The 18,621-nt window shown below is 39.6% G+C and overlaps 1 protein-coding gene across 3 annotated transcripts in view; it reads left to right on the forward strand.

Moving 5' to 3' along the window:
- sh3pxd2ab (SH3 and PX domains 2Ab) overlaps positions 1–18,621 on the forward strand; it is a 54,880-nt gene that overhangs the window by 13,259 nt on the left and 23,000 nt on the right. For 2 of the 3 annotated variants that reach the window (XM_046070955.1, XM_046070956.1), the window contains exons 3-6: positions 3,208–3,283; positions 4,702–4,778; positions 5,620–5,711; positions 13,481–13,512. In XM_046070955.1, the coding sequence (XP_045926911.1) occupies positions 3,208–3,283; positions 4,702–4,778; positions 5,620–5,711; positions 13,481–13,512 (277 nt within the window). Of the gene's footprint in view, positions 1–3,207; positions 3,284–4,701; positions 4,779–5,619; positions 5,712–11,824; positions 11,913–13,480; positions 13,513–18,621 lie in introns of those variants that run through there. The other variant, XM_046070957.1, reaches the window with a different exon arrangement.

The raw sequence follows: 18,621 nt of genomic DNA on the forward strand, positions 1-18,621 counted from the left end.
ACTGCTGAGCCTCAATTCCACCAAATGCTGTGTGAAAGGGAAATGTTTTTGACCCGCATATGTTTGATGTGAGCAGAAATGGTCAGTGTGTCAAACAGAGTTTACCGTCTCTCTCTCCACACCCGTCAACCACAGCGGACGGAGCACATGGGTCACAGCATTCCACAGGAGGATTGTGGAGTGTGAAAGCTGGCCTGTTTTTTTTATTTTTTCTGGACAGACACATCTCCATGAATCCCTTAGTCGTCATTATTTTTGGATTGGGGAATTGGACCAGGGTCAGCTCTACCCTTTCTGCATTATAATTTGTCTGGCCTACATTCCCAACATTAGATGAGACTTTAACAGTTATATTATAAAAAAAAAAAAAGGTTGTCAAACTGGTGCTGATGCAAATGGGGGAAGACTATCTACTGGCTGGATATGTTGTGCTAGTAGCGGCTAATGTAACCTCAGGCTGTTAGGTTCAAGCGGAGATGAGGAGCAGGCTACAGAGGTCTGGTAAGCTCACTTCTTTCTAACACCACACCGCCAGATTTTTTTCGTTTTTGAACTTGTAATCTTCAGACCCAACGCGTGCTCACTCAAGTGAAGTCACTTGAGGAAATTTATCAGACTTCAGGTTTCCCTCCGGAGCTAAAAAGATTTCATGCAAACTTTTTTTTACATTTGTCTCAGACCTGTAAACAGACTTTGATGTGTAAGATCGGTGGAATTCCCTTTCCTAATGAATAAACTGATTTATAGTCATGTGAGCCCCTCGGTTTCAGAGATGAACATCCCAAAGATTTGAACACTTTGCAGCATGTTGCAGCAAAATCTGTCAGAAGATGCAGGTTTTGTAACAACATGCACAATAAATCTTAGATTTTATTAGTTTTACTCTTAGTTTATGACCAAAAAGTCTGTTGCTTCATAAGCTCTCTGCAGTAAACAACTGTCAAGTAGATGTCAAAACACAACCCAGAGATGAGATTACATTGCTTACCCCACTCAAAACATTCCTCCAACCCTGTCTGAGATTCCTCCCAGAACAGTTTCTTTGTCTGCTTGCTACACAGTGTAGTCTCTCTTTGTCTGCTCCTCCCTCTCCACTGCAATTAAGTTTAAATGCTTCAAATGATTGTCTTTACAGTGTACAGAAGCTGTTTGGGTTTCTCCTGTCACCATAATTCATGCCCATGATGTCATGATGCCAAAATAGAGACATGTTTGATGATTGAGTGTTTATTGCACTTTATTTCTGAGGCATTTATTCACAACACTGATTATAGAGTGTGTAAAAAGACACTGGGAAATGTGATTACATCATATCACCTGTTGCTACTTGGACATGTTAATTTCCCCAGTGGGAACACTTGGCTGACTCTGCAGCTTAATACACTGCAGAATCCTGTGCAGATTGGGAAAGAAATATAGAGTAAATACAGCCTCTGGGGTCCCTGAAGCCTCTCAATTAAATGTATGTGAAATGTGAGAAATGGTTTTTGTTCCAAGTTGTCCGGCTTTTGCCATAGAAACCGCTTTCACACCTGTCCCGTAGAGCTGTGAGTGTATCCAGGCAGGTCCCCGGGGAGGGGGATATCATCATCATCGCTTCTGGATGAGGAGCTTCTCTGTCAGCCGAGCTGGTTTCTTGTGAATGTGAGTGAACACTCCCATCTTAGAGGGAGTATATGGCTACATCCAGCTGGGAGGCTGAAAACATGATGAGTGTGCAGCTTAGTGTCTCAGACAAATAATACAGTTGCCAATGTACCGTTGAGAAAACTGGGATTCTTGGAAATTGCAGCCCTTGCTGTGAAATTTTATTATTGCCATAGTAGTCTAAAGAAAAACAGTCTGGTGTGTGTGTGTATATATTTGATGCCTTTTCAGTTTTAGGAGTGTAAAACTCCAATCTTCAGAAATCTTACCAGCAGTGCAGGTGTGGTTAACCAGGGCGGTTCTTTATACTCAGCCCTTTTACTTTGCCCTTAAACCACAATAATGATGGCTGTCCTCTTCAAAAGAAACCATTTCTTGTTGACGGCCAGTATTTCGGAGGAGAGGGGAAATGCCATGCTCTGAGAGAAATTTAGCAAAGGCAGCAGACGAGTGCAGAAAACAAAGAACCACAAGAGGAGAAACCAAACCACCTCTCACTGGAGAAATCCTACAAACAGCTCCTGCAGGCCCAGACAGAGAGACCCTCCAAGGTTGATTCTGTTTGTCCACCTGGCTGTTCTTGGCTTGGTTTAAACAAAGACCAAACTCCTGGTCTTGTCCTCCCAGTTGAGTGTGCTTTAGCTTGACGCTCACAGTCCTTGCTGTTTAACAAAGCACATCTGGAACAAGGCAAGGCAGAACGAACAAAGGCGGAGCTACATCTGGATTCTGAGCTTGCTATTGCTGTAAGACTCTGTCATGTACGTTCATGGTATTGTCGAGATTTATTCAAACAGCCAACTGGAGAGTCTTTACACATGTGTTCATGTGATGCTCGTACATCATATACGGCTGTGTGTGTGTGTGTGTGTGTGTGTATATTATTTTTATATATATATATATATAATCTCACACGCTGAAATACTTACAAATTACTACACTTAAAAGAAAATAGTTGTATGCTGTCGTCATAAAAGACTTGATAGAGCATGCTTTGTATCCGTTTCCTGTCTGTTTCACCCTGTATCGCTCAATAGATTGATCCTATAAATGGTCACATGTATCAATTGTTAACATCAAAGTGTTAATTATCTCATCCGATGGCTTTTTCAGCTCATTAAGTCGAACTTGCTTTTAATTTTTTTTTTTTTTTTTTCATGCCAAGTGTGAGTCATGTAACCTTGTCTGCTGCGCCAGAGATCAAAGTGAAACTCTCTGTAGTTGCACGACACAGTAGCTCTTCAGACAATATGTAATTGCACCCCGTGTTGAGCTAATGTACCCTAAGAAGGAAGTTGACTGTTCCAGGTCAGTTTGAACCCCATTTTGTTTTGTTTCTCATCTCAGATTCCTCAACTTTAAACTTTGACTGATGAACTTGTGGTAACTAAAGGCCAGTTCATGTAGTTTAGCCATCCAACAGTTAGGAGATAATTATTTCTTACCATTCACTGTATATTGGCATGCATCTTTTTCGTGGAAATCGAAAGGGCGTGTTTTTGAGTTTTGCTGCACAACTCATGTTTGTGTCACTCTTTACTTTCTGCCTCACTTTCGCAGATGCGAATTCTTGACAAATTCCCAATTGAAGGAGGACAGAAGGACCCAAAAAAGAGGATTATTCCTTTTCTGCCAGGTGATAAACACAATTCACTATAGCATGCACAACACCCTAATATCACGGTCACGTCCATCTTAGATTTATCCAGAAGACTGCAGCAGTCAAGTCAGTAGAAGCTAAAGAAAAGGCCTTCAGACATTTTAATGCACAACCGATACGAACATACTTCATACTACGGCCTGCCACATTGCATTGTTTTATTAACTGCCATACTCCACCCAGGCCAAATCAGTTTGTGGTCTGCCATGGCAGTAGGAAGCTAACAGAGAGGGATTTGTCTAATCTGATAAACTGATTGTGGGCCAGTGCAGAGGAGAACAGTGAAGAGATCCTTTGTTAGACAAGCTGCACTGTTGAAATCCGGTCAGTGCTGTTTTGATCTCTGTAAGTCCAACATGGTGTGAACTGTTTTCTCTTACACACACACACACAGCAGACAGCATGCACAACTTTACTCTTTAATGGGCTTAATGCATTTAGACACTGATATTAGGAGTCAGTCTCCCAAGAGTAATAATGTGAGGATTAATAGAGGGGAAAAGTAACTTTCTGCAGCTGGTCTCATTAATTTATGGATTAGAAGACCCATTGGATTTCTTCTGTTTTTGGATCAAGCCTGTATAATTAAAAATGTAATGTAAGATACTTTAGTAAATGAAGGGAACACACTTCCTACACACTGACAACACATCTACTTTTTATTGTATTATGTTCTTCTTTTTACTTTGCACTACATTCTCCTGTGCCAATTTGAATTTCCCCTGTGGGGGAATCAATTAAGGAACATCTTATCTTATGAATCAGTTGCATCCTCTCTTGTGTAAACATTACCTGTCTCAAGAAGCTTTTTTTTTTTTTTACAATTTATATTTTTTATTATTTTCCACCCAAATATACATCCAGCATTTCAATACAACAAATTAATATACACACATAAGTAAAGGATTTAAAGTTATAAAAAAGGTAAACACGAGACCTCCACACAAAGAAAAACATAAATAAAGGTAAATAAAAGGGCCACAAGAGAACAAATAAACTCAAAAGAAGGGGTTTTGAGGCGAGACTGAGACATGTAAAATGCAGGGCCATGTGTAAAAGAAGGAGTGAACACATATATATGGTTTCATCATTACATTAATGACAGTGAATAAGAAAAGGGAGTAAAAAAATTAAGCATTTCAGAAGAAAAGAAAGGAGTGGGTCCTATTACCTCCCTTTATTGAATAATTCCTATTTTAGCATAATAATCATGACCTCTATTTAACAACTTAAATTTTACTGTCTGGATACACTTGGCATGTGTGGGGTCCCCATTTTAGTAAGTACGTTTTAATATCTGAAGTTGTAATTGTTGAATGTTGTTTTTTTTTTGTTTTTTTTTTTTATGTTTTTGGAGGTGTATGTACAACTGACTGCTCTGTTTTTTTTCTCAGGTAAAGTCTTGTTTCGCCGAAGTCACATAAGAGATGTAGCCGTCAGGAGGCTGAAGCACCTGGATAATTACTGCAAAGTAAGACAAAGGTTTGGTTTGTCTGCTCGTCTCCTTGGACAGTAACTTTTGCAACTCATTGTTGGTTTATGTGCTGGTTTGAAAGAGCACTTTATCTGTGTGTGTGTCAATGCTCTACTCCCTGAACATTTGCCACAGAATTTCTAAGGAAGGCCTCAACATGTATCTCCCCCACCAGCCTCAACAGGAAAGCAACTGCTCTATCTGTACTGGTCATTTCCTGTCACCAATGTAAATAGGCAGCCTATAAAGGAAATGGGGGCACACAGGGGTAAAACAGAATCTGAAGAATAAGAATGAATCAGCAGACTTAAAGTGTAGCAGTGAGCGCAGATGGCTACCTGACACTGTTATATTCTGTAGGTCAGAGAAGGGAACGTGGGGCAGGTTCGCTAACAAGTGTGGCAGCAGTTTTCATTTAGACGGACTAAGCAAGATTTGACGTGCAGGCAAAAAGCTTAAAGACAACAAAACTAGATGTCTTTTTAATATTGTTTCTATAAGAAGGTCTTTTCTGATTTAAGTACAGTGAAGCGTCTCCTTTTGAATGTCTAAGCAGCTGTGATAGGCTGTTGTTATATCATCTTTGTGTGTTTTCCTTTGTTTTTAACTCTCACTCTGGGTTCAGAGCCTTCTTCCTTCCCCTCCACACCCTCCACATCTCCGCCTGGTCTTCTCATCTGACTGACTGTACAATGACTAAATGTTATAAACTGGTTACTCATTGCCATTGAAACCAAACTACAGCACGTTAAAAAATACATGTGGCCTTTCAAAGCCTTTCAAAGCCTGTGTGTTTTTGTTGCAGCCAGTAGCTTTCTAACTCCCTTCTCTCCCACAGGCTCTGATGAAGCTTCCCTCCCACATTTCCCAAAGTGAGGAGGTCCTTAAGTTCTTTGAAACCAAGTTAGAGGACCTCAACCCTCCCACAGAGTGAGTAACTACCACTGCATACTTTAGAAATCAGGAGCAATCATTGAGCATTAGCATCATCTTCGTTATAAGAGCTGTAAGATACCAAACATTGCCCTCTGGCGGGTTGTAAACACAGGCTACGGCAGCAGACTGTGTGTGTTTGTGTGGCTCAGCAGCTGGGACGGATGCCTTTCACCCACGCAGACCCATCTTGATCCAGAGGCTTTGCAGTGTCTGAGATGATTGATGGATGCTGGTTGAGAGGCACTGTGTTTTATTAATAATGATTTCTGGGAGGTGACACCTGATCCCAAAGTGAATTCATAAGGATTAGTGGCGTCATGAGGGTGCGGCTGAGTTCACGTCTCAGAGCAGATAAGGCTGTCAGGCTAGTAATTTGTCATACTCTGTTCAAAGTCAGAGAGGGAGTAATTACAGACCGGCTGCTGGCTATGTTTTGTTTAAATTCTATTCTTTCCTTTCATGATTTATGTTCAGTTGAAGTTTGTCTCTGGTAATATTTCTTTCTAAGATGTGAATATAAACTCGTCTAATGTTGTTGGTACACTTTGGTACGCACCAACACGCTCAATGAGAAAAATGTGGTAGAGTAAACAGTCTCTCCACTACCTAAAGGCCCACCACCTCTAACCCCGACCACCCATACCCATGTTAATCCCACATCAAAGTGAGAGCCTCCTCCACTCTCTGGGACAGTCTCAGTGCAGTTTAAACTGAGATATTGATGTCTAAAAGCCATGCAACCAAGTGCTCAGTTCACTACTGGGGGATCTGGACCATTTCAAAATGACTTTTAGGATATCATTCTTTTGATGCCATAAAATTACAATATGTGAGGTATGGTGAGGGAACATTGTCAGTGTTGAATTAGTTTTAAATAATTTGGGAAAATTTACTTTTACAAAAGTTTCCACTGAAATGGAGAGCTATAATCACAGTTTGGGCTCTATAGGAAATTATATTTTTGGAAATAACGGCATAAAGAATTTAAAGTTCAACTGTCCCAATCACTAAACACAATGTATGGGCTGTTAATAGCAGTTCCACTTTTATCCAATTAATTCACCATATTCTCTATTACAGTAATTGGTCATACTGGGGACATTTTCTCCATCATAATTCAGAACCATTTTAGGGGTATTTCAGACATTACTGTGTCACTCTTATCAGCAGTGTTGTTTGTTATGCCCTCATCTGCTACTGCCATCTAATGGTCAACAGATGTTACTGCACATTTTTTAAAGGGGGGAAAAACAACAACTAACAAAACAGATGTGATGATGCTCAGTCACAAGAGGGAGCCAAGAGGGCTTGAAAAATGAAATATATTTCTCTTGACTTTTGATGGATGAAAGATGGCATCACATAACTATCATTAAAATAATAGTGTAGACAGATATACAAACACATGAAGATAGTGAATGGCAAAAAATGTGTGTGATGACTTGATTGGCCTTTTTACATTTATATTGATAAATGGTGTGAACTTTACAAGAAATACAACTATAAATAACAATTAATAAAAAAACCAACCCAAAGTTTTCTCTCACTCACTCACTCACTCACTCACTCACTCACTCACTCACTCACTCACTCACACACTGTTGCAGTAAGTTATTTTAAATGTTTTGTGGTTTAAGATGATGCTTATTCCCAGTCACTCGTATGCATTTGCACAGTAGTGGACAGTTCATTCAGATAACCGTTTTAAAGTAGTTTCAAAGGCCTTAGGGCTAAAAGCTATTGAATTTCTCACAAGAAAAGGAGACCATTGGAGATACTTTTAAGGGAAATTAAGAAAAATAGATATTATAATACATTTGGATAATTGAAACATGAACTATATAGCCTTACAAATCATTTTACATCTTTGGCACCTCAAGTGACTGTTTATGATAGAGAATATTAAATTATAGTTGATGGTTGATGATAATGGATGCCGCTGGCCAGGTGTAAAATTTAAAATACAAACTTTTAGTCATCAGTCATCCTTTCAACACTGCCGTGTTAGTTTGACATTTATGCAGATTTGTAACTAGGCATTTGTGTTGTTTGTAACAAGGTACTGGTATTTTGCTTAGCTGTCGTCAATTAGCTTTAAGGTGTTTTGCTGAAATAATACGTCGGTGTCAGCGTATGTTTTTGCTCATTCACTAATAAATACCTTTTACTGCCCTGTCTGCAATGTGACTTTGCCTTGTACTACATTTGTGGTATCTTTAGAGTGGTTATAAGTTACACTTTATTAATCCCCACAGGGAAGTTTTTCCTCATTTCCACATTTGATCCATCCTGCCTATTCAGGAACAGCGTGCAGCCGCAGTGCCTGGAGACCATCTCCAGTTTTGAGACCAGCAACTCGGTCAAGGGCAATGGCACAATTATGAATAATTCCAGTAAACATATCTATGTATCTCATTTTAAAATAACATTTTACTTTCCATACAGGCAAATGTCAGGTTAAACCACATCAGCTCAATTTACATTTTGTTTACATGATGATGAGCCTCTTCCCATGGATTTCAGCTCTTAGTTGCATTTGCTCTTAAACTTCTTGAACTCTTCATCTAAACTTGGGAGTCTGAGCATATGGGACCCAGCAGGGAGTAAACTGACTCAGCATACAAAAAAATGAAAAGATTAAGACCTCGTCCCACAGAGGAAAATGTACCTCTCCTGAAGAAGTGAAAATATCAGTACTTCCTGGACTGTAGCCCTAGGGAAAGTCTTTTCAATTCAAGGCCACTGGGTTTGATCGTATGACCGTTCAAAGTCAGTTTCATTCACATAAATATTACCAAAGTGTAATAAAAAGAATTTCACACCAAGTCCCGCTGCAAGAAATAAGCAAACAAATCTAGCAGTATCAGTAGTGATTGATGTAAGAGGACCAGAAACAATTAGAATCTATTAAAGAGATGGTAATGTGGTTTTTGGCTTTTTCCCTCTCCTTTTTATTGAGTTATATATCTTTTTTTGTGCATGTACTAAGTTTGCAAAGTGAAAAAGCCCAAAGTCCACCCCAAAGGGAGTTCCCATCTCCCACAGAAAACACTGCTCTGAACTGCCTGAAAACCGCTCGTTTGTAGTCCCGCCTTTACTTCCCTTTCTTGTGATGTCACAATGAAAATACGTGTCATAATGCTCGCTGAGCGACTAGTCCGGCACGCCCTCAAAAACACCGGTGGAAAAACACTGAGCTGCAGCACACCGCTCAATTCCAAACACTAGCTAACCTCCAAGCAGTAAATGGACATGAAGTTGTTACTGTGATGTAGAGACAGAGCTCGGTTAAAACTTTATGGACAAAAGATACTTTTGTTACAGATTAATAACCCACCACTCTGAAACTCTTGCTCCAGTCCAAATTGCCAACCTGGTTGGCAACATGTAGCCTACAGCTGAATAGAAGCTGTTTACTGTCTTTTCGCTGACCTGCCATTCTCTGCTTCTGATTGGCTATTGCCGGCCTTTTGCTGACCTGCCCTTCTCTGCTTCTGACTGGCTAGTAATCCTTACCTAGGAACTGCGCATGTGCAACTCCCAACAAAGATCATTTAGAGACAAGATGTATCACTCCATAGCTAAATCGAAGCCTTCAACACAGGGTGAAAAGAGGAGCTGCAGCAATGTGCAGTATGACAAAAAAATATGGTGTTTTTTTTTTGACAATTACAAAACCATGTAAACCTGTTCTGGTACAACCCCTAAAATAGGATTATGAACCTGAAAATGAGCATAATACCACCTCTTTAATAATACAGCTGTCAATAACCGGTCCTGTGAGTAGCCCTGACAGTGGCAGAAATAAAGGGTGTGATTTAAAATAAAGTTAGATGCTGTTGCAGTTAGATGGCTCTGGGTTAAAAGGACATAAATGCTCTGAGTTAGTTCGTCAACAATACTTTTATATGCATTTTTTTAATCACATTACTAGATTCCCATTTACAGCTCCACACCTTGTAGACTGGTCGAGAACCACCTTGATAAACGGGAATCGAGCTTATGACTTTATTCTGAGCTGAATTTAGAAAATTTTAATTTTAAACAAGATGGTGCCCACGACTGTGTAGGCTCTGCAGCTTAAGATGAATAAAAATTGAACTAGCATGCAGAAAAAAGGAATAAGCTCCACGCTGTCTGACTTTGAGATCAAAACTTCATCCCACTTCATTCAAGGGGTTAAAGGAATCCTTTTTTTTTCTATGGAGGAAGGAGCAGGACATTAATCATGTAAGATGGATGATTCCTCAGAATGAGATCATTTTAATTTAGTTAAAACTTCATAGTTACAATAAACCTAGCATTATGAGATGTGAAACAGACATGTGTTATGTAGTTCTTAGACAGACACAGTAGTTGTTACGGTAAAGACTGGAGATCTGAGCAGAACTGCCTGTGACTAGATGACAATGAAGAAAAGAAGTCTCCCTTCTGTAGCTTACATTCAAAACACATCATGCTGCTGGTAGAAAACCTGTGGTCAAAACACATTCCTCCAGATGTGCACACATGATGGTGCAACTACTGTGGACCACATGACTTAGGAAGACATTTCACTGATGGCACAAATGCTAAACCCCCTAACCTTACACTTAAAACTAGTCTTAACCCTAAAATGTCCCCCAAATTGTGAATGTGTCAACACAACATGATTAATACAACAGAACAATTATGCATTTTAATTTATACGAGAGACAATAAAGTTGTTTTAATGTCTTTTGTTAACAGAAACAAATCTTAATTTTACACCAGTGTTGCACCACAATGGAAGTTGATAGTTGTTGATTTGTGGTCAAAGTAACATTCTTTTACCCTGACATCACTATGTAATCATCACCAAGTTTTGCTGGAGCTTTTGGCCCGCATGCATGAGTTTACTGTGGGTGTGTGCAGGGATTTGAATGAGCAGTGTCATTTCCTCTCCTAAGGTTTACACACAAAAACATTTCCTGCCCCTTTTCTGTGTGCAAACCCAGCCCTCTTCTCTATCATAATGATTTCCTGTTCAATGACGTGGACCCACTGAACCCTGAGCTGGAGGTCACTCCAGCAGAGGTTAATCTTGGGTCAGGCGGGAGTGTCTGTGTAATGTATGCATGCAGCAGGGCAGACACTTCAGTCCTCTGGCTAGGCTGAGAAATGTGAGCAAAGGACTAATGTCTCACACATTCCATTTCTAATAGGCCCACCTACAAAGAGTGAGCTGCAAGCAGATTGTTATTCTCAACTTGGGTTTAGGATGGGCTCTCACGGGCTTAGATTTTTAATGATGTGTTCAGCCCATGCAGTTTGTGTATATGCATCTCCTGGCATGGGCGTATGCATAATGAAACTAAAACGGTATGAATTATAAAGACTATGTCCCAACTTCTGTGACTCTTTATTGTTGCCTAAAGGTTAAAATGTACCTCTACAAAAACAGGTTCAAAGTCTTAAGCGTTTAATAGTGGTTGGACATATTTTCGCTCCCCTTACCTTCTCCTCATCTATTAGAATTTACTGGTGATAGGGGGGAAGCGCACAGAGAGAGAGTTGTGTGCTCAGTCTCCTCCTGGGAAGAATATTATTCCAGCTCTGTGCTAAGGTTCATGAGCTAGCAGGGCAGGTCAAGCATCTAATTCATCCCCATCATTTCTCCCCAACCCTCTATAGTGTTTCCCTCTGTTTCATCTCCACCCTGACAGATTTTGACAAAATAAACACAGAATGATTCATAAGATACTTCAGAAATGATTAACATGTATTACAATTAATTTGTCTCACGTTGTCTTGATGTGAAAATTATCCGATGCCATTACCATAAACATATTCTAATTTATCCCGGAGTTTATGCTACATTACTTAAAAACATTACTTGAAAAGACTCTGAACTATTCACACCGTATAAAATGTATGAATGTTTTGATGTTAAAACCCATTGCTGCACTTATTTTGATTCCTCTCCATAAGTTGTGAGTTTAAAGTTGTCTCCAGTGATACTTTGTGCACCATCTGCTCAGACTATACTTAGTTTTTAATAAACTACACCCCTCTATTCATGTTGGCTCGGCATAAATGTTTGTCATCAAATCATTGTGTTTTCTTCCCATCAGATCATACAGGAAAGTTATGAAATGAATCCAGTCTGTCCGTTGCTTGAAGATCCAGTTTAACAGTGTATTCATGGTTGAATTTGTTGTTTTATTTCAAAATGAAGTGAGTATATATCATAAATTTTTTTTAATGAAGCTGAACTGAGCTGTAAGCTGTTACATGTGTGATTGGAAATGTCTCATAGGTCGTGTTTGTTCATGCATCTGGAAACAGAGAAGCCTTGTGCCAAAAATGACTTTATCTTAAGTAACAGAGGAATACAGTTATTGGTAAGAAATGTTTTGATTAAGCAAGAAGTGTTGCTTAGCTTGAACTAGGATAATCCTTTCATGATGCTTGCCAGACACAGACTTACCCTGATTTATAGCGTCAGTGTCATTTTACATTTTTGTTATTGTCCTCTTAAAAGCAAAACCTAAATATGAAATGGCTTCTTTGTACAACAGTACAAGATTATATTGTACAGTATAAAGAAATAGCAAAATAGTTCAAATGATACTTTTCTTAACTGGAATCAATGAGTTGATGAGCAGGCTTTAACCTTGCAAATGTTAGAAAAGGTTGTCTAAACGTGTACTCCAATCCATAACTGGCCATGGCTCCAGTCATGCTGCTGGCCTCTCCAGAGAGCCAGGTGTCTGTTCCCATCTGTGTCAAACCTCAGCTTCTCCTCAGTGTGCTCTCTCTGTAGCTCAGTAAACTAAACGAGGACATGCAGTCAGCCAGCACCTCCTAAAATCTACAAGTTACAAAACAGACATGTACACACAGAAATGTTGGTCTCATTTGAAGTGGTTATGCATTCCCATTGTACAAACAAATCCACATTGAACCTGGATTAAATAATTATGTGAAGTATCATGATTTATGTACCTGCATTACAGTACATAAAGCGTGAGCATATGAATTGAACTGACAGCACTTTAATGAATTAATTTAAATGTATTCATCCTATGTTTTCTATTTCTCTCATACTAAAATAATTGCTTCATATTTTCTCTGGCTGAACAAATCCAACAACAGTGACTGGTATACAATTATGTAAATGATCTGTTCCAGTCTAAGTAATAATAAACTAAAGCAAAAAAAAAGTCAAAAACAGACATGTACAGTAAAAACAGTCAATCTGAAATTGCTTGTTCTGTGACCCTGATGAGTGTGAAAGCACAGAGCGGGTTCATTGACACTAGTCCTCATCCTTTCAGTGTCCAGGCTTTGGAACAGAAAGACACATTCACATCTAAACATGAATGGGACTTATCAAGGGGATATGATACTGTTGTCAAGCAAATAAATGCTGTTCTGTTAAAACAGGCAGCTGCATCGCCCTCATATACCCCATGTCTACCATTTTAAACAAACATACACGCATTGGAATATACTGGCTAAAACATGTGATGACTTGTGTTGTCACTGTCCTTGACACACTTGCTGCGGTCCTCCACACACCCTTATGTTGTATCCCACCCTGTCTCCCTCCCTCTAGTAGTGGGTCAAGTTCTGCATGCATTCTCAACCAGGGTTTGGCTGGTACTTGTGTGCCAACTGTATTTGGATGGTCCCAGACAGAGATTCAGCTGTAACCAGTTACTGGAGTCGTGCTAATGCTCTGACCTCTCTTGCCACACACTCACACTGACCATGTTTCTCTGGTGTTGCTTCGTTTGCAGAGACTGTGGAGGCTCCGGCAAACGTAAATCAGGTAAGGATCTGAGATCTTTTTGCAGTCTCAGTAGAATCTGTGATGCAAGTATTCTATGCTCCATCCTTTTGAATTGTTTATTTATTGCTTTCTTGAATGATATTGATTTTAAGGTCTCTTTTTATGTACAAGTTGTAACATTTTTCATTTGTTTTTTAAAATATTTACGCAAAACTACATGAACATTAAAGGGCATATGCACCGATTTTACACATTAAAGTCTGTTTAGGGGTCTTGGGGAGTCCTACTGCGTATGTGAAAAAAGTTGTTTAAGTGTTCTGTGGCTCCAGAGGGAGCCGCAGGAAGTGCAATTGCCTCAAGTGATGTCAAAGACGCTATTTTGAGAATTGACTAATGGTTAACTTTATTTTTCAAGCAAAATATTGCTTGAATATTGTATTCTCTGGTTTCAGCTTCTGAAATGAGAGGAAATGGCAATAAATTGAACAAGTTTTGGTTTTGGACTATTGATTGGGCACAACAAACTTGAAAATATCACCACGAGCTCAGAGACACTGCATTTTTTTTTTTTAACAGTTTAAAAGAAACTGAACAATTAATTGAGAAAATAATCAGGAGATTAATTGTTTTTTTTGTTTGTTTTTTTTTTATACCGTCCGATATGTTATAGGAGTGCAATGCTAAATCAGTGGAGCACGTGTTCTTCAAACACACATCCTGACCCCGTCACTTCTGTATTATGATGAAAACGGCTAAGAAAATAGTGTTAGTTCGGAGACACCACCTGTTTGTGCCTCTCTACTCTGTATTTGTTCTGCCAGGGTTGGCTGTTGGATTTACGTGTGTGTGTAACGAAGGCAGAAAGACTGAGTGACTCAGCTGAGCATGGGGGATACAAGCGTAGGAGGCAGCAGGAAAAGTATGAGAGGGGTTTAGTGAACAGCTGTGCAAGTTTTGTGTATTTGTGTGTTTGCGCGTGCACTTGCATGCCTTTTCAGAATACCCACATGCATTACTAAATTACATGTTAGTCCTGCAATCAGATGCAGAAGTTGCTGTGGCCATCCTTCCTGCAATCTGCCACAGTTATGTATGTCATAGCTGGGCAATGAAAGTCTCCGTAAATGACCTATAAGTTAATTTTCTGCGGGCGATCCACTCTGAGGAAAAGCTTTGCTGGAGTTGCCACCAAACGAAATAAGAACCCAACCTAATTTCATTATGTGTTCCATGGTATTGAGGCTTTACGTAACGGGGAATTCCAGTTACATAGCGAAATGGAAAAATTGTCTTATTTCAACTGTGTGCGTGTATGTGTGTGTCGAGTAGCCTACATTCAGTCTGTGCAAGATATTAGATTGGTTTCCATTTATATTCATATCTGCTGCCTGGAAAGTTCATCATATAGCGCCTGTCGTTTGCATGCACAGTTTCAGCTGTTTTATTCTGAAGGGTTTGGTTTTGATATTAAATATGTTATCACCTATGCAGATTTTAAGATATGTATTTATGCTTAGAATAAATCATTGCATAGGATCAAGTCTACCAATGAAAACAATAATAACACATTTTATGTCTGATGCTTATGATAATTTACTGTTCACAGTCAACATGGAGCACAGACAAGCCCTCCATACTTCATCTCTAAGCCATCACCAGAGTCCCCATGCAGGACATTAGTGGTAAACGCAGCTGAAAGATTGATCTTTCTCTTGTAAAGCCGGACAGCAGATAAAGCGCAGTGAGTCTGTGGTGAATTTGTGCTGTAGCTGCAGCTTATGGTTTCCATAATTACATGGTGCAGGTCTCCCATAAGAGTGTACTGAGTCCCTGCCCTAAACAGGAGAATGTAGCCCTTCACCACAAAACTGCTGGCAGTTAGAGGTTCAGCTAGGAACTCTGTTTACCTGGCAAGCATGAGAAATCTAAGGAACATCTTAGGCTTACACACTCACAGATGATCGCTCGCTGTTGGTGTCATTATCAGACCAGTGGAGATAAAAAAAATAAAAATAAAAAAAAACGACAAAAAAAAAGTGATTGGAAAGGGAATTGTGTTATATACTTCGGGATTTCATCTCTCTCGTGTTTTCAGAAAGATTCTGGCCCTTATTTTATTCATTGTCATCCAACAGTGACTTCCACTTCAACAGCCCCACAGTATGAGGTTAAAGCAGTCTACACTTTTGACTCAGCATCATAGCCAGGCCGCTATCTACATTAGGTTCAAAGGAAGACATATAATGGAATTGTCAGGGCTGACTGCTGATAGCGGGGTCGACAGCATAAATCACTGTCAGATGACTGGGACTGATGAAAACACATGCTGTCATAACCAAACCTTGGAGGAAACATCTTTTGACAAGCTACTACGGTGATGAATTACATAATACTACTTCATCTATACACGGAAAAAGAAACACGAGCGGAACTGAGTATTCAAATGAACTCTGATTTCAAGATGAACTTGCTGCTTGCTTCTTATGATGTTGAGGTTCAGGGGATTCAGAGCATTACCGAAGCATTAGTTAAAATCTGTATTAAAAAAGAAAGTGAGATGGGCTTACGACAGAAATTGAGTGGGAGAGGAAAAGAAATGGAGCGCTCACGGGTGTATTGCATGTGAAAAGCAGCTGGAGAGGAGAGAAGGTTTACGTGGCAAGTGGAAACCATTTCAGTGTTGCGCATGGACTGAGGGAGTGTGTTTATGTGTGCAGACTTGCTGTCTTTATTTGAGCTGTGGGTCTCTGGGGGCGTGTATAGGCTGTGTAAGTGTGCATGAGGTTGTGTCTATGTGGGTGTTTACATGCCATGTGTGGGTATGCATGTGTGCGCGCATGCTTGTTGTGGGGGGAAAGGGTTAATTTGTTCACGAGTTAGATGGTGGGTGGGTCAAGAGGTCTGCGTGTTTGTTTGTGTTTGCAGATGGATAAGATTTTCAACTGGCCTAGGAAATAATTAAGGCAAATGAACACTTCCAAATTACTTTAACAACTATTCACTTTGTCTCAATGAACAGCGCCCCCTCACAGTAGCAGAATGATTCATTTTGTGGGTTAAACAAGGTTTAAATCAAATGTTGCTTTTGGAAAGGTTAACATCACTTAACTCTGGAAGGATCGAAGCTCCACCCCGTCCAGCATGGAGCAGGTCCAATACAGGCCGCTCTGTTTCTGATAAGTGACCATTTATCACAGTGGACTCCCACCCTGGAGAAAGCACTTTGCATTTTGCTCTATATGCAAGCCAGAAAATGTTCTGTAATGAATTTATTTGTAATTTTGGATATGGTGTCAAATGGTTTGCTTCCTTCGCGTACTAGTGGTGAAGAATCAAAGGCGTCAGGGTTTCTCCTGGAAAACCTGATGGAGGGGAGGTTTGGTGGAAATCCTGCTTACTTAATTAGCAGTTTGCTTCCTATTACAGGCTTTTTGGAAAACCTGTGTACCAGCAACATCCAGTGCAGTGCTAACTACTGAAGTTAAAGGTACCCTGTAGATGTTTTTTTTTTTTTTACCCGTAGTACTGCTATGGAGCGATGTTTTTACAAGTGTGTCCCAGCACGCAGGGTACATGATATACACAGTTTGTGGCAGTAACCTTTCAAGTAATGTAGCAACAAAAGTTAAGAAAAAAGAATACGGCTCACAAGCAAACATGGATGTATACAGTGTAGGTTTAAATATTTCTAAACCTATTTGAAAATGTTTTATCTTTCTGATACTTTTTATTTTAACTACTATGATTACACTTTTTTCTGGACCTAAGATACTGAGAATCAACAGATCAAGTGATGATAATGAATATAGTCAACAGTTTTTAACAGCCTTGTGAAGGGTGTCTGTAAGATGATTTTGGGGGAAGTTTCTGTACTATTTGTTTGTGGTCTGCCCCTTCTCCCTCAGGGCCACATACTGATTCAGTGACATGAGTACATCTGCACTACATTGAACAGCAGTCCGGTGTCCTTTTCTAATCCAACTGCACATCTGCTGCTGATGAGCCAAACAAAGGCATCGCAGTTTGCCAAATTTTTACTCCTCTCAACCCAAATCTGCTCTCATAAAGTTACCCCAGGGTTCAAAATATGGCACTAAGACCTAAAGTCCACTGCCAACTATGCTATCAACCAAAATGCTTGATCCTGAAAAATCTCTCACAAAGAAAAATTCCTTGGTATAAATGGGTAGACTAGACTCCCCGGTTTCCTCCTCTTGGTGATGAGTTATTGCAACGTTCCTAAATGTCATCATCTTTGGACGGCGCTGATGATGGGTGAGTGGGGGTGGAGGCAGGGGTTGGATGGTGTGGGGACGTCATGGTGTGCAAGGGTGGGAGCAGGAAGTACATGTGTAAATCTGAGTGAGGAGAGATATAAACACAGAGTGGCTAAAAAGGCTATCTGATTGAAGCCAAGAAAAAAATACTTTTCCTCTCAAAGCTCATAAATTCTTAATGTATGTTGTGCATACACATACTGTATAATACACATGTAAACACATGCAAGCTTCCCAACTGTCTCAGAGATACCCCCTCAGCCCTATCAGATGAAGTCAAGTACCCCTTCATCCACACCACATCATGTCCCAAATGTCTATTAACATTATTTATGTATATTATTATTTAAAGTGATTAATGATATAAAGTGAATATTTTTACAGTGTTTGTAGCATATAGTTGATCTGTCAGTGTAAAAGTTGTTTTTTCATTTGTACAACTACCACTTGGAGTGGCATTTATCCAGTACTTTTACAATTTCAACCATTAATGTATTGCTTTCTAGCTATTTCAACTCTTTGTCCGTAACATTAAGCTAACGATTTCAACCATTTAGCCATTAACTGTTTCAATTTCTGTGCTCAATTGCTGATAGTTTTCATACACTTTATTTCCCTGTATGTGGATACTGTATAATGTATGTTCTTTTAATGAAATCATAACTGTTTTTCAAAATAGTAAAGCTGCTCACAATCTTTCCACGTAGAAGGTGCAGAAGTACCTCTGTCTGGAAATCACTGCTCCAACAGTTTAAACTTGATTTGTATACAGTAATTTATATAGCTCATTTTATACTCTCTTTGCAAAGGGTTCATTTGAAATTAGACCTATCCTGTCCAAGGGTGTTTCCCCTCATTTTTCTCACACATG

The sequence above is a fragment of the Micropterus dolomieu genome, linkage group LG15 (assembly GCF_021292245.1).
Source record: "Micropterus dolomieu isolate WLL.071019.BEF.003 ecotype Adirondacks linkage group LG15, ASM2129224v1, whole genome shotgun sequence".
NCBI classification, from domain to species: domain Eukaryota; kingdom Metazoa; phylum Chordata; class Actinopteri; order Centrarchiformes; family Centrarchidae; genus Micropterus; species Micropterus dolomieu.